General features: G+C 44.2%; 1 protein-coding gene across 1 annotated transcript in view; it reads right to left on the bottom strand.

The window, feature by feature from the left end:
* Positions 1-16,470, bottom strand: part of LOC110133908 (zinc finger protein 470-like) — a 38,035-nt gene extending 21,565 nt beyond the window's left edge. The window contains 4 exon segments of the mRNA XM_070451737.1: positions 3,035-4,775; positions 6,910-7,005; positions 7,165-7,291; positions 14,308-16,470. Coding sequence (XP_070307838.1) covers positions 3,035-4,775; positions 6,910-7,005; positions 7,165-7,291; positions 14,308-14,535 — 2,192 coding nt within the window. The 5' untranslated portion in view covers positions 14,536-16,470.
* Positions 16,471-16,553: the final 83 nt, after the last annotated feature.

The raw sequence follows: 16,553 nt of genomic DNA, 5'->3' as shown, positions 1-16,553 counted from the left end.
CAGACAGCTAACTGTCCCAAGGCCATCTGATGAATCTGCCTTTGCCCCACTGAAATGAAAAATCCCTTTTATCATATATAAGGGCAATCAAAAATTTCCACGTGCTCTTGGTAAGACCACCCATCTCCTAGCCTCTATGCCAAAGTAAAGAGGAAGCCCCAAATCCCATTTTCCAGTGGTTGTGTCCTCTGGACGCGAGCTCCCCTGACATGGCCTCAGGCGGCGGCCGAGAGGAAGCCGGAGAGCTCCGGATGCTCCAGGAGCCTCCAGACGCATGCAGTGCTCCAGGTATCTGTTCTCCACCAGGAGTAAGAGCATCCACTGAAGGGCAGGGGGCCTCTGTTTAGGTGATGGTTACACAGCCCTAAACTTAGAAAAGCCACTGAACTTTATGTATCTATATATATATGGCTTCCTAAATGGTTCAGTGGTAAAGAACCCTCCTGCTAACACAGGAGACACATGAGACTCAGTTTCTATTCCTGGGTCAGGAAGGTACACTGAAGGAGGAAATGGCAACCCACTCCAGTATTCTTGCCTGGAATATTCCATGGAGAGAGGAGCCTGACGGGCTACAGTCCAGGGCATTGCAGTCAGACACCACTGAGTGCGCATGCGCGCGCGCGCGCGCGCGCGCGCACACACACACACACACACACACACACACACACACCCCCCACAGCAGTGAAAGTACTGAGTCCTAACCACTGGACTGCCAGGGAATTCCTTGAATCATATACTTTAAATGGGCGAGTCACAGCTCAGTAAGACTGCTGCCAAAACAAAAGGAAAACATTTGATCCCTGGTCAGGGAACTAGATCCCTTATGCTGCACCTGAGGATTCTGCATGCTGCAACTAAGACCCAGCACAGCCAAATACATATAAAGGAAAACAATAAAAACAAAAACCTCTAACAGCCTCTAAACAACGATTCACAACGGGTGAAAAGAACTCTCATGAACCTTGTTAAACCATCAGTTCTCCCTGAAACACTCAAAGCAGCGTAATTATCCACTTTGAGACTATCACAATTATTCTCATTCTGTCCTTTGTGGCTGACTTTTTTTCTAGTTCTTCCCTCACCCCTTGGCTCTAATGCCCATATGTTCTGGGGGAGTAAGGCATCCCTTGCCAGCACCCTGGATCCCCCTGGATCCCGCTTTAGATCATTTGGCATCATGGTACACGTCACATACTTACAATATAGTATTGCATTTCAAATTTTAGTTTGCTTTTTCCCACTAGATCTGCAAGATCAAACTTTTTTTCGTACATTTTGCACCTTGCTGCATCCCCAGCACCCAAAACAGTGCCTGGAACATTAGTAAATGTTCAACTAATCTTAATTTAATGAATATTACAGAACTATACTTCTTGCTATATCACAATACCATATAGATGGTCAAAATGAGCCTGTCAACTTACACATGTGGACTTCTACTGGAATACAAGTGGATTCACGTATTTAATTTGGGAAGAAATGTCTTTGCCAGACTCAGTATGTCTATACAGAGACATGTCTAGCTTTTCATTTCCTCTGCTTTTTAATATTTAAAGAATATCTGTTTTAACATCTACATTCATAAGCCAACTGCAATATATATGTCTTCCTGTTTTGGTATTTGTCTTGTCAGTCTCACAGAGCAAGATGGGAAGCTTTACTGTATTTATTTTATATGCTAGAACAATTCAGCACCACAGGAATTGTCTGTGGTCCTTTCCCACAGTTGAAAGTTTTGAGCTATCTTTTGTAGTTTAATTCATGGCTATTAACCTACTCAAGCTTTCTAGCTGGTTCACTTTAGTTTATTTTTAATACTCTCCCCTGGCAAGCCCCACATTCTATCAAATGTTTTTGTTCTAACTGGCCTAGTCTCACTTCCAAGTGCCAGGTGAGCTGAGATTTCCTCATCAGTGATGCTAGATGTCTCCTTTTTTAAAAGCCTTATTCTGCTAAAGGTTGTTGTTGTGTAGTCACTATATACTGTCTGACTCTTTTGCAACCACATGGACTGTAGCCCACCAGGCTCCTCTGTCCATGGAATTTCCCAGGCAAGAATATGGACTGGGTTACCATTTCTTCCTCCAGTAGATGTCTTTTTATTCATTCATACAGAAGGAAGAGCAAGCCACCATGTTACCTTGAATATCATAGAATCTTTCAGTTCTGAATGTGCTCATCTTTCCGACCTACAAGGAGAGTAGAGTTCTCTGTTTTAATCTTGGCCTCCTGGCTGATCACACTTGTTAGAGAGCTCTCTGTCTTAACCTTGGCCTGCCGGCTGATTATACTTGTTACAGGGCTCTCTGTCTTAACCTTGGCCTGCCGGCTGATTACACTTGGTAGAGAGCTCTCTGTCTTAACCTTGGCCCACCGGCTGATTACACTTGTTACAGAGCTCTCTGTCCTAACCTTGGCCCACCGGCTGATTACACTTGGTAGAGAGCTCTCTGTCTTAACCTTGGCCCACCGGCTGATTACACTTGTTACAGAGCTCTCTGTCTTAACCTTGGCCTGCCGGCTGATTACACTTGGTAGAGAGCTCTCTGTCCTAACCTTGGCCTGCCGGCTGATTACACTTGTAGCCGAACATCCCTGTAAGGGAAACTCCACCTTAATGGCACTGACTGTAAGTCTAGGATAGCATGCTAAATGCTTTAAGTGGATTACCTAATATATTTTTCCAAATAACTGTTTTAAAGGGAAAAGTAACGTGAATAAATTCTTTATTTTTAAAAGATGCAGTTGGCTACAGTGTTAAAAATGCACCTGAGGGGAGCAAAAGGAAATATGGTTGTAACACTATGCCGAAATCCAAATGAGATGGCTGCATCTTGGACTGTGACAATGGCACGCTGCGCTGGAAAAAAGTGATAGATTCTAGAAATGTTTAGGAGATTGAAACTAGAGGACATGGTGGTAGGAAGAGGAGGGAATCACTGAGGATGACTCTCCAGTATGAATTCGCTGGTGGTGAGCAAGATGTACAGTCTGCCTGAACGCTTTTCCACATGCTTTACACTCATACGGCCGTTCTCCAGTGTGAATTCTCCTGTGCAGCGTCAGATGGGCAATCTGGCTGAAGGCCTTGTTGCATTCCTTACACTCGTAAGGTTTCTCTCCTGTGTGAATTCTCTGATGCAGAGTAAGGGATTTACGATGACTAAAGGCTTTTCCACAGATGTTGCATTTGTAAGGCTTCTCGCCCGTGTGACACCTTTGGTGACAGATCAGGGATGCCCTCTGTCTGAATGTCTTCCCGCATTCGAGACACGCATAGGGTCTTTTGCCAGTGTGAAGTCTCTGATGTTGAGCAAGATAGGAGCCATCACTGAAGGCCTTCCCACATTGAAAACATTCATAAGGCTTCTCACCAGTGTGAACTCTCTGGTGCTGATTAAGGTGAGCAATCTGACTGAAGGCCTTGCCACAGTCCTTACATTCATATGGTTTCTCTCCAGTGTGCATCTTCTGATGCTGTGCGAGATGAGCATTCTGGCTGAAGGTTTTGCTGCATTCCTTACATTCGTAAGGTTTCTCCCCAGTATGAATTCTCTGATGGTGGGCAAGGTGCGTGCTCTGCCGAAAAGCTTTCCCACATTCCTTGCACTCATAGGGTTTCTCTCCAGTATGGACTCTCTGATGGAGAGTGAGCGAGCCACGATGGCTAAAGGCTTTCTCACAGATACTACATTCATAGGGCTTCTCTCCTGTATGAGTTCTCTGATGGACGGTCAGGGAGGAGCCATGGCTAAAAGCCTTTCCACACACATTACATTGGTAGGGTCTCTCTCCAGTGTGAGTTCTCTTATGCTGAATAAGTCCTATGTGATCGGCGAAGGCTTTCCCACAGTCAATGCACTCAAAGGGTTTTTCTCCAGTGTGACAGTACCTTCCATGACGTGTAAGAGAAGCATTCTGCCGGAAGGCCTTCCCACAGTCAGTGCATTTGTAGGGCCTCTTTCCAGTGTGAATCCTTCGGTGATGAGCCAGGGATGAGCAATCACTGAAGGCCTTCCCACACTCGATACATTCATAGGGTTTCTCTCCAGTGTGAACTCTCTGGTGCTGGGCAAGATGTGCGAGCTGGCTGAAGGCTTTGTTACACTGCTGACACCGATAGGGTTTTTCTCCAGTATGAACTCTCTGATGTTGAATGAGATGGGCATTCTGGCTGAATGCTTTTCCACACTCGGTACATTTGAAGGGTTTTTCTCCTGTGTGGATTCTCTGATGTTGAGCAAGGTGGGCACTCTGGCTAAAGGCTTTTCTGCATTCGAGACATTCATAGGGTTTCTCTCCAGTATGAATTCTCTGATGAAGAGTAAGAGTTGAGATTTTGCTGAAAGTTTTCTCACAGTCATTACATTTCAAGAGTTTCTTTTCTCCGTAGACCTGCTTGTCTTTTTGCACAAAGGAATGTGTCTTTAAGCTTTTCTTACCTGTGTCAAAATTACATATTCTCTCTTTGATGGGAAATACCTGTTTTATATAACATAATGTATTCAGATGAAAAATTGTCCCAGATTTATTAAAGTGGTCTCCTTTCTCAATAAGGGTATTTATATGACTGACTGTCTCTTGCCTAAAATGTGTCTTTGGACTTACCAGCTCCCTCTCAAACAGGTCTTCGTATTTCCAGTTTTCCCCTAATGTGGAACATTCAAGGTCATAGCTTGTAAGTCTTTCCATTATCATTGCTTGAGATAATTGTTCCTCATAGATGTCCTGGTTTAGAGATAATTCCTTTTTCATCCACACATACTCCAAGTCTGAAAGATATTAAGAAAGCAAATGTCTCCTTTATTTAATGCTTGAAGAACAGAAACTTGCAAAACAAAACCATGTGAATCACAACAGTTGTCAAAGCCTATAAAGGGACATGTTTTTGACAGTTCTTCAAGTTAGGTGGTGTGACCATCTTTGCATTTCTAGAATAAACCCTCCTTGGCTATGGTATATTATTTCAACATGACTTTTTATATAAGATATTGCTCCAATATTTATTATTGCATTAATAATTCCTTTTTTGGGATGCTATTTTGGTATCAAATGTTACACTATCTTCACAATAACATTTTAAAATAGTTCTCCTTTTTAATTCTCTGTCAAGGAAAACTTCAAACAATGATTTTTTTCTTTACAAGCTTTATATAATTACTGTGTGAAACTATTTGGGGTTAATTGCTTCTTTTTTTGGGAGGAGGAAGTTCTTAAATGACTTCCTACATATTTTTAGTGGTACCTGGTCTGTTCAAATTTTCTATCTCTGGTGTCAGTTCTGGTAATTATAGTCTCATAAAGCATCATCCATTTCATTCAGATTTTCAAACTGTTTACAAATAGTTGAGTTTCAAAAATGGATTCATATGATTCTTTTAAGTACTTAGGCATCATTTACCATTATTTCTTTCCCTGTGTCTTCTCCCATTTGTCCTGACAGTTTATATACTTTTATCTCTAGCAATATAAATCACTATGTGTAACTTATTTCAGTTGTCCTGAGGGTCATTGTTTCTTCTAATATCTTGAATTGAATGCTTAATTCATTTAAAATTTATTTATTGTTTATTGACATACAGTTTTAGTGACCTACCAACATCCAATTCTTGAAACTCTGAGAAGTGAAAGCAGGAAAAGGCCACACAACAAGCCTCAGAATAAACTAACCTCCTCACTTGAAGCTCATTTCCCTGCAGCATATGTCCACAGGCTCTAACCTATTGCTCTAAACCAGAAAAACAGCTTTTAAGCAGGCTAGGGTAAAAAAATTAATAAACTGAAGAAAGTAACCTGAGCCAAAAAATTCTAGTAAGTACAGTAAAAGGGAAAAGACAAAGAGGAAGGAAGGAGATAACATTAGTGAGTTAATTTCTTCATCTTTCATATGGGTATCAAAAGATGTTATTTTGAATCTCAAGTGGATGAGTTTTAAAATGCAAATTAAAAAATACATGAAGTCATAAAGTTAACAACTTTCAGAACTAAACTTTTTCAATTCAAGGGGTACAATGGTGTGAAGGGGGATTAAAGAAGAAGCACAGACAGCAAAACAAAAAGAAATAACAACAATAAAAAAGAAAGAACAAAGAGAAAAATGATTAAAAGCAGAGAGAAAAACAGCTATATGCTGGCTGACTTGATAAGTCACATTTTAAAGGAAGGAAAATATTTAAACAAGTTTGAAAAACTAGACACAAACCTGTCTGAAGAAGTAAAAAATGGCTCACAATCAGGAATAATTACAACAATACAGTGCTTGAGCAGAACTAGGTACACATCAATGGAACACAACAGAGCTCAGAAAGTCAGGGTGGCAGAAAACCAGTCAAGGTAAAGGTGGGATGCTGTACCAGTGGGGAAGAGAGGAAAAGACCCACTTAAAAAATACTAGTAGAGGATTTCCCTGGTAGTCCAGTGCTTTAGAACTGGACTGCCAACGCAGGGGACATGGGCTCGATCCCTGGTCTGGGAAAATCCCGCACGATGCAGGGCAACTAAGCCTGTACACCACAGCTAGTAGGCCCACGTCCCGTGACGAGTGAGGCCTGCTCAGCTGCAGTGCCTGCTCCGCAGCGAGAGAAGCCACCCCAGTGAGAAGCCCGCGCACTGCAGTGAAGGGCAGCCCCTGCACACTGCAGCCAGAAAGCCCGTGGCGCAGCAGCGAAGAACCGGGACAGCCGGACATGAACAGACAAGTAAAAGGCGGTGTATGCGTGTGTGCTCGGTCGCTCAGCTGTAGCCCAACAGGCTCCTCTGTCCATACAATTTAAAACGGTACAGAAAACAGTTGTAGAACAAAAAGTTTCAATTTGGGGAGGACTTTGAGAGGTATTTTCCAACAAGCATCAGAGGGAAGAAACACCTTTAGCATTGCTTTCCTAGCTTGAGTCATCCTGCACTTACCTGCGCACGGGCCTCCTGTCAACTCTCCTTTCGCCGTCCAGGGTTCTTTATCTCGCTCCAGCAAAGAGATCACATCTGGTTTAGAAATGCAAAGACCTGCACGTAAGAGAAAAGAAGATGAACTGTGCTGCGGGTGTTCCAGAGCTACATGGTACTGGGAGAAGAGAAACACTGTAGGAAAATGTTGATGAGGACCTGAGACGACTGAGGCAGAGAGACTCCTAAGGGGAGATATGAGGAGGCATATGTTCTCACCCAGTGAAGCCAGGTTGCTGTAGTTCTCTAACATCACTTTCTTGTACAGAGTCCTTTGAGCAAGAGTCAGCCATTCCCACTCATCTTGGGAGAAGTCGACGGCTACATCCGTGAAAGTCACTGCATCCTGAAATGACACAAATGTCCTCTTGCACAATTAGTGTTCATCCCCTGACTTAGCTGGCTCTAGGGTTATAAGTGAGAAAAAAAAAAACTGGGTGAGTAATTGCAGTGGGGAGTCTAAATGATAGAGAACAAGTAGTTAGTTGAACTGAACAACTTTTCTGCCTAGTTACACTGTACATATTAGGAAAAAGAAAAATACAGAGATGCTTTCTGCTCTTAAAGCATTTTATGGTGTGAGGAGATACTCTCACATGAAAAACTGTTGACTGCATTCAAAACAGAGTATCATCGGAATTTTGGTTACCTGATGCAAAGAGCCAACTCATCAGAAAAGACCCTAATGCTGGGAAAGATTGAGAGCAGAAGGAGAAGGGGGTGGCAGAGGATGAGATGGTTAGAAAGCATCCCCGACTCAATTCACATGAATCTGAGCAAACTCCAGGAGACAGTGAAGGACAAGGAAGCCTGGTGTGCTGCAGTCCATGGGGTCACAAAGAGCAGGGCACAACTTAGTGACTGAACAATGACAACAATCATGGGAATTTCCCTGGCAGTCCAGTTGTTAAGACTCCATCCTCCCACTGCAGGGGACATGGGTTCAATCCCTAAGATCCTGCATGCCTTGCAGTGCAGCCAAAAACACAACACAACAAAACAAATAAAAACCCTAGAATATTATGAAGCAGTAAATATATATGTTAGAAGTTAGCTCACTTTTCTACATGGAGAAACAAAAGAGCTCTGGGACTGCAATAGAAAGTTTCAAGGAATGAGGCTGACCTGATGAGCATGACTTCAAGCTCCACAATATATTCTAAGAAATCTTAGTGTTCTTGAGATACTGAGGTGTGCCTAAAAGATGAAAGAAAAAATGCCTAGTAATGCTATTCTCTTTTGAAATACAAATATATTTGGATTAGGAGAGAACTCATTCGGCAAACTGTTTTTTGATAATCTGCTGAGAAGGATCAGGAGAGATCATACGAGATAAGCACATGACAAGCAACCTGGATTTTGTTACATGAGCTGAATTTATAACCAACCATGAAGTGAGGCTGATTCTAGGGTTGATGGGATATTTTCCGTTCCTGTTTTAGTGATTTCATTTATATCAATATCTTAGAATGAGTTTTAAATATACACCAGTCTTGAATAAGACCAGAGGAAAAGGTCAGATTAGTCAAAGAGTTCAGACTCTGGCACTGGCCAGCTGGGTGATCTATGCCAAGTTGATGAACCCCTTCGTCCTTCAAGATTTCTCTCCTAAAAGAATGGGAATAATTTCAGTACATACCTTAGAGCAGCACTGTGAGAATTAAATGAAGTAACAGGCACAGTGCAGGCTAAGTACTCAAGAATTGTTATCGGTGATAATGATGAAGGAAAGACAGGAATAAAAGAAGAGGAGGCCAGAAAGAGGTGAAACATTTGGTTTAATATTTCAATGAAAGCTTCGCTTATATTTTTACTAGTTTCAGTATGTTATGGTAGTTACATGGCTGTGGTGGTGTCACACAGAAATAATTCTCATAAACACACAGGATTACAAGAGAGCGCAGGGAGAGCTCATGGAAGAACAACCCCCTGAGGAAAGTGCTGAGAGCATGTTTATTAGAAGCTCATCTGACAGCGCTCAGCGGAGTATGACAAAAACCGGAAATCAAGCACAAAGGCAGACATCTGAGGGAAACGGAATGTGCGTGTACACGACTTCTTTGAGGTCAGCCAAGGATCACATGGGATTCATAAGGAGTTGTTCTGTGTGCACAACAACACATGCAGTGGGCTGATATGTCAGCCAAAATATCTGTCTTATGGGCATGAGAAAGGTTATAAAAGAAATAGCACAGCTACAAGATAGCAGAGCTTATATGAAGACTAGAAAGTATATTCTCTCACATATGGTCTCTGAAGCCAGAACACCTATGTTCAAGTTCTGTTCTGCTCAGCAAACCTAAGCTATTAGTTTTGTTTTCAACCAGTTAAGATATTTTAAATTAAAAAGAACAGCTGATTGCATTTACATAGAAATATCACTGACTTGATGGACATGAGTTTAAGTAAGCTCTGGGAGTTGGTGATGGACAGGGAAGCCTGGCGTGCTGCAGTCCATGGGGTTGCAAAGAGTTGGACATGACTGAGTGACTGAACTGAACTGATCTACCATTTCCGCTGCTGCTGCTGCTAAGTTGTGTCAGTCGTGTCCGACTCTGTGCAACCCCATAGATGGCAGCCCACCAGGCTCCCCCGTCCCTGGGATTCTCCAGGCAAGAATACTGGAGTGGGTTGATATTTCCTCCTCCAGTGCATGAAAGTGAAAAGTGGAAGTGAAGTCGCTCAGGTGTGTCCGACTCGTAGCGACCCCATGGACTGCAGCCCACCAGGCTCCTCCATCCATGGGATTTTCCAGGCAAGAGTACTGGAGTGGGGTGCCATTGCCTTCTACACTTCCTTAAATCCCAATGTTCCAATTTTCAGAAGAAAATAAACCTGCCAAAATCCTGAAAAGCAAGCTAGTACTTTAGGAGAAAAAAGGGAATACTAACCAGGGACATGGCTTTAAGAAGTTCAATTCCCATCACCTCTTCATCCTGGCTCCTCATGTGGAGAAGGGCTTTACCCCGAGAGGGCAGAGCTGGGAGGAGGAGAAAGGAACGATGAGACACTGAGTGGCTCTGATAGTCACAGCCCAGAAACATTTCCCTTCGGCTCCCTCTGTTCTGCAGTCCACGCTCCTGTTCCTACTGCACCTGCCCTCACGGTCCAGGAAGTCGCTGGGAAACCTTTAATTCACAGCTGGGGCTCCGCTCCGCTCTGGAGTTTCAGGCTGAGCACAACCTCTTTCTCACCCAGATCCACCCTTTCATTAACAACAGAGATGTATGAGGTGTGCTGCACATATTAAAACTCTTATTTGACCTTCACAATCTTCAGCAAAAACGGGGAATCTTGTCACAGTTTCACACATGAAAGCTCTGGGAAGTGTAGTCTTTTGCACAAGTCACAAGCTTGTAAACAGTGGAGCCTAGTTACCAACATAGATCTGCCTGACTCTTCCACCCAAGTTATTTACTCAAGCAGACACCAAAATATAACAGAAAAAAATCCCCCATGTACAACTAACTACTAAGGATTTGCAAAGAGTCCATGAGACTTGAAAAAAGCCATCTTCCCGAGAAAGAAGTAGTATTATCTTTGTTACAGCAGAGTTCATGAGGCTTGCAGAGAGCTGGACCAAAAACCTGTCAGGAGGCTCAGGTTCCCATTTTGCTCTGTGACAAACTATTCAGTTCTGAAGAAGTCCCCTGTGCCCCTGAGCCAAGTTTCTTCAATCAGGAAGAGGATAAAAATATCTGACTTGACTCTGGTTTTTTTCTTCTAAACTCCAGTGCTTTTTCAAAGCATTATAATGACGATTAAAAGAACGAACTTATTAAGCACTGGTTATTATGTGGCAGGGACTACATCATGTACTTTGCAGGTATGAGCTCACTTAATCCTTATAACAGCCTTATGATGTATACAGTATCATCCTCATTTTACATAACAAAAGCTGGATCTGAAAGTTTAAAGGAAAAAACTCGTGCAGTGGAGGTCTTGGGATCTGAACTCTTGAAGTTATTTAACCTTCTCAGGGTCAGTTTCTCAACTGTCAAAGGTGGTTAAGAACGTCACCTCAAGCAGTTGTGGAGGGGCTCACACGAGACCCAGCACGAGGGGGACTCTGGACTCAGCCTGTCCTGGATGTGAGTCCTGGCTCCTCTATTTACTGATTACTTGTTCTTTCTATGCGTCAGTATCCTCATTTGTAAAAAGGAGATAAGACAGCTTCCACTTCACACTGTTTTGAGGTTTGGTGTTAATATCCCCCAAAGGTCTTAGAACCGTGTCTGGCCTAGAGAAAGCACTCAGTAAACATTAGCTATCGTTACTGTATATAGAAAAACAAGTCAAGAACAATAAAGCTGTGGGCACTCTTTCTCCCCCCTCTTACTCACTCTGGTTTTGACAGAGAAGTGTGAGGTAGGAATGGGAGAGTACTTTTATTCACCTACTAAAAGGTGACTAAGCCATGGAAAGGCTGGGATCCCTCAGCACTTCCAAATGAAGCTGTGAATCTCGCCTTCCTCCCATGTCTCATCCCAGGGATAAATGGGACAGGACTCTAACAGACTTTTTAATTCATTAATTTTTAATTGTAGGATTATTGCTTTACAATGTTGTACTGATTTCTAACATACAGCGACATGAATCAGCCATAGGTATACACATGTTCTCTCCACCTTGAACCTCCCTTCTACCATACCTCTAGGTCATTAGAGCATCAGGTTTGAGTACCCTGCATCACACAGCAAATTCCCACTAGATATCTATTTTACGCATGGTAATATATATGTTTCCATGGGACTCTCTCTATTCCCCACCCTCTCCTTCCCCAGCTGTGTCCACAAGTCTGTTCTCTATGTCTACCTCTCTACTGCTACCAGGCAAATAGGATCATCAGTACCGTTTTTCTAGACTCCATATGTATGTGTTAATATATGATATTTGTTTTTCTTTCTGACTCACTTCACTCTGTATAACAGGCCCCAGGTTCATACACCTCATTAGAACTGACTCAATGCATTCCTTTTTATAGCTGAGTATCAAATCCCTTATGATTATACAGTGGAAATGACAAACAGACTCAGGGGATTAGATCTGATGGACAGAGTGCCTGATAAACTATGGACAGAGGTTCGTGACATTGTACATGACGTGGTGATCAAGACCATCCCCAAGAAAAAGAAATGCAAAAAGGCAGAATGGTTGATGGGGCCTTACAAATAACTGAGAAAAGAAAAGAAGCTAAAGGCAAAGGAGAAAAGGAAAGATATATCCATTTGAATGCAGAGTTCCAAAGAATATCAAGAAGAGATAAGAAAGTCTTCCTCAGGGATCAATGCAAAGAAATAGAGGAAAATAATAGAATGGAAAAGACTAGAGATCTCTTCAAGAAAATTAGAGATACCAAGGCAACACTTCATGCAAAGATGAGTACAATAAAGGACAGAAATGGTATGGACCTAACAGAAGCAGAAGATATTAAGAAGAGGTGGGAAGAATGCACACAACTATACAAAAAAGATCTTCATGATCCAGATAACCATGATAACCCAGATAACCCAGATAATGATGTGATCACTCACCTAGAGCCAGACATCCTGGAATGCGAAGTCAACTGGGCTTTAGGAACCATCACTACAAACAAAGCTAGTGGATATGATGGAATTCCAGTTGTGTTATTTCAACTCCTGAAAGATGATGCTGTGAAAGTGCTGCACTCAATACGCCAGCAGATTTGGAAAACTCAGCAGTGGCCACAGGACTGGAAAACGTCAGTTTTCATTCCAATCCCAAAGAAAGGCAATGCCAAAGAATGCTCAGATTACCTCACAATTGCACTCATCTCACATGCTGGCTAAGTAATGCTCAAAATTCTCCAAGCCAGGCTTCAACAGTACGTGAACCGTGAACTTCCAGATGTTCACGCTGATTTTAGAAAAGGCAGAAGAACCAGAGATCAAATTGCCAACATCTGCTGGATCATCAAAAAATCGAGAGAGTTCCAGAAAAACATCTACTTTTGCTTTATTGACTATGCCAAAGTCTTTGACTGTGTATCACAACAAACTGTGGAACATTCTTCAAGAGATGGGAATACCAGACCTCCTGACCTGCCTCCTGAGAAATCCGTATGCAGGTCAAGAAGCAACAGTTAGAACTGGACATGGAACAACAGACTGGTTTCCAATCAGGAAAGGAGTGCATCAAAGCTGTATATTGTCACTCTGCTTGTTTAACTTATATGTAGAGCACATCATGAGAAATGCTGGACTGGATGAAGCACAAGCTGGAATCAAGACTGCTGGGAGAAATATCAATAACCTCAGATGTGCAGATGACACCACCCTTATGGCAGAAAGTGAAGAAGAACTAAACAGCCTCCTGATGAAACTGAAAAAGGAGAGTGAAAAAGTCAGCTTAAAACTCAGCATTCAGAAAACTAAGATCATGGCATCAGGGCCCATCACTTCATGGCAAATAGATGGGGAAACAGTGGAAACAGTGAGACTTTATTTTCTTGGGCTCCAAAATCACTGCAGCTGGTGATTGCAGCCATGAAATTAAAAGACGCTTGCTCCTTGGAAGAAAACCTATGACCAACCTAGACAGCATATTAAAAAGCAGAGACATTATTTTACCAACAAAGGTCTGTTGAGTCAAAGCTATGGTTTTTCCAGTAGTCATGTATGGATGTGAGAGTTGGACTATAAAGAAAGCTGAGTACAGAAGAACTGATGCTTTTGAATTGTGGTGTTGAAAACTCTTGAGAGTCCCTTGGACTGCAAGGAGATCCAACAAGTAAATCCTAAAAGAAATCAGTCCTGAATATTCTTTGGAAGGATTGATGCTGAAGCTGAAACTCTAATACTTTGGCCACCTGATGCCAAGAACTGACTCACTGGGAAAGATGCTGATGCCGGGAAAGACGGAAGGCGGGAGGAGAAGGGGACGACAGAGGATGAGATGGTTGGATGGCATCACGGACTCAATGGACATGAGTTTGAGTAAACTGCAGGAGTTGGTGATGGACAGGGTAGTCTGGCATGCTGCAGTCCCTGGGGTCGCAAAGTCAGACACGACTGAGCGACTGCACTGAACTGAACATTCCGACACTAACAAATTAAAAAAAAAAAAATTAAATACTGAGGTCCTCCTTGAAGAGCAGCAGAGCACTCAGAGGTAATGTTCTAATTGTGAATGCTCTCTCCCCTCGGTCCTTGGAGACACCCAAACAGATCTCTAAGAGGAGGGCAAGTCAAGGTCCCTCCCTGAATTCAGCTCCATACTCTGGTTCTAGGTGACCGTTCAGATTTTTGAACTTCTGCGTCCACCAGAGTCTGAGGCCAGGGCCATCATCCTCCAGTCCCTGGGCCGACGAGCAGCACCCCCAACCCCAATTTCCACTCTTACCTCCATACTCAGGCCCGTGGACATGTATGGTGTCCCGATTTCCACATCCTCCAGGCGGGCAGGCAAGAAAGGCTTCAGGCAAGAAGGTGCCCCGACCGGGCACCTTCCCAAGACTCCAAGGCTTTGGGCCACACCGAACTTTCGGTGGGAGAGTCGGGCGTGCTGGACTGGAGTGGGATGGTCTCCTCCGGGGGCGTTTCCAGCTCTCAGCCACGTAAAATCCTTCATTCGTTCCAGTACACGCTGCTGGGACGGGCAAAGTGCACAAGAGCCCCGCGCAGAAACACGCGCCCCAGTCACACAGCAGCCTCCTCCGCGGCGCGCTAGTCACATGTCACACCTGCACATACACTCTCTATTCACACACGTACCCGCCGCCTCTTCCAGGTCACACCTTCCACGCACTTCGGTCGCGGTCGCCAAGTCACGCGCGCACGATCACGACTCCCGCCCTCCCGCGCGCAGACCGAAACGCCGACCCCGTGGCGCCTCCCCGGGCCCGGCTCAGCAGCGGTCGCCACCGGACGGGACTCTTCCTCAGAACCGGCCAGACTCGGTCGGGGCTTCAAGTCCTCGCCAGACGTGGGCGAGCGCTCACAGCACAGGGGCCCCTGGGAAACGTAGTCCCACCAGGGACGCCGGCTTTCTGAAGTCGGGGGCCGGGGTTCCTCTCCCCTGCCTGGTGCCCGCTGCCCTCTGTCCCCTCTCGGTGCCGCCTGTTCCGGAACGGGGCGGCCTAGAAGCCTTACAGCTCCGACTCTGGCTCCTAGAAATACTGGCTACCCCCATGAAGGGAGCGGAGTCCCCGGGGCTTCTGGGAACCGTCTCCGCGCTCGGAGTGCGCAGGCGCAGCTGTCAGGCTCAGCGAGCTGAGGCCCCGGTAGCGGTGGTCGATAGTGGGCGGGGTCACAGGGTGAGTGGAGCGCGCAGGCGCATGGAGCCTGAGGATGGTCTACGAAGTGGGCGGAACCTCCAGGATAGACCGAGATGGGAGGTTTCAGATTTCTCCTGATGCTTTATAACTGTGTATACATACGTGGTGGCTGGGGTCGGGGGCAAAGGGAGGCAGGTAATTTCCAAAGGTCTGCAGATTGAAGAGGACTTCCCAAGGGGCGCTAGTGGTAAAGAACCCGTCTACCAATGCAGGAGACATGAGACACCGGTTGGATCTGTGGATTGGGAAGGTCCCCTGGGGCAACCCACTCCAGTGTTCTTGTCTGGAGAATTCCATGGACAGAGGAGCCTGGAGGGCCACAGTCCATAGGGGCGCATAGATTCGGACACGACGGAAGCGACTTAGCCCTCACAGGTCGAAGAACTGACGTTTCACTTTAATTATCTAATTCACTTGTAAAAGAGCATCACATTTATCCTTAGAACCAGCATATCTCATCGCTGTTAGTTTTTGCTAAGAGCTCTCCAGACCCTGTGCACAGTGGGCTTGTGATCCTGCTGTATCGTGAGTATTCCTTCCTAATAAAACATGGGATTTTGTTTCTCTTTTGGTCTTTTTCAACCAGTCCATACCAGCTTCTCTGTAGTTCTGAGAATCACCCTCTAGTACCAATTTCTACATGAGAATAAAAGATGACTTTAACTTCGAAGTTACAGTATTGGAAGGATACCAGGGGCCTTGAAGATTTAAAGAATTTAACAAAACTAGGATGTGGGGAAGCAGGAATCATTTTAGTGCATCAGATAGGTAGGGATGCAGAAATCTTTAGGTTGCTTCCAAAGCTTGACTCAGTTCCACCAATTTGCAGTCCAGGAGTGATATTCCACATCCTTAACTGCTAGTACAAGGAGAGGCAGAGCCAATCAAAATGAAGAGTGAACTATAAGAAAACATCCCTTATGGCCAATGAAAGTGAAAGTCTGTCAGTTGTGTCTGACTCTTTGCGACCCCATGGACTATACAGTCCTGTACAGTCCGTGGAATTCTCCAGGCCAGAATACTGGAGTGGGCAGCCGTTCCCTTCTCCAAGGGATCTTCCCAACCCAGGGATTGAACCCAAGTCTCCCGCATTGCAGGCGGATTCTTCACCAGTTGAGCCACAAGGGAAACCCATAAATGAAGCCTAATATTGGCCCTGAGTCTCCAATCAAAATACAAAGAATGAAAAATCTGCCTGGCTTGTTGTACTGTTCAACAGAACAATACAAAAGGAAGAAAGACAAAGTGCCAACAAAGAGCTAATGTGTGTTAAAGACGAAAACAGATTTCAATATACATATTGAGAAAATAC

Source organism: Odocoileus virginianus, chromosome 20 (assembly GCF_023699985.2).
Source record: "Odocoileus virginianus isolate 20LAN1187 ecotype Illinois chromosome 20, Ovbor_1.2, whole genome shotgun sequence".
Lineage (NCBI taxonomy): Eukaryota > Metazoa > Chordata > Mammalia > Artiodactyla > Cervidae > Odocoileus > Odocoileus virginianus.
This window is presented reverse-complemented; position numbering and strand designations above follow the sequence as displayed.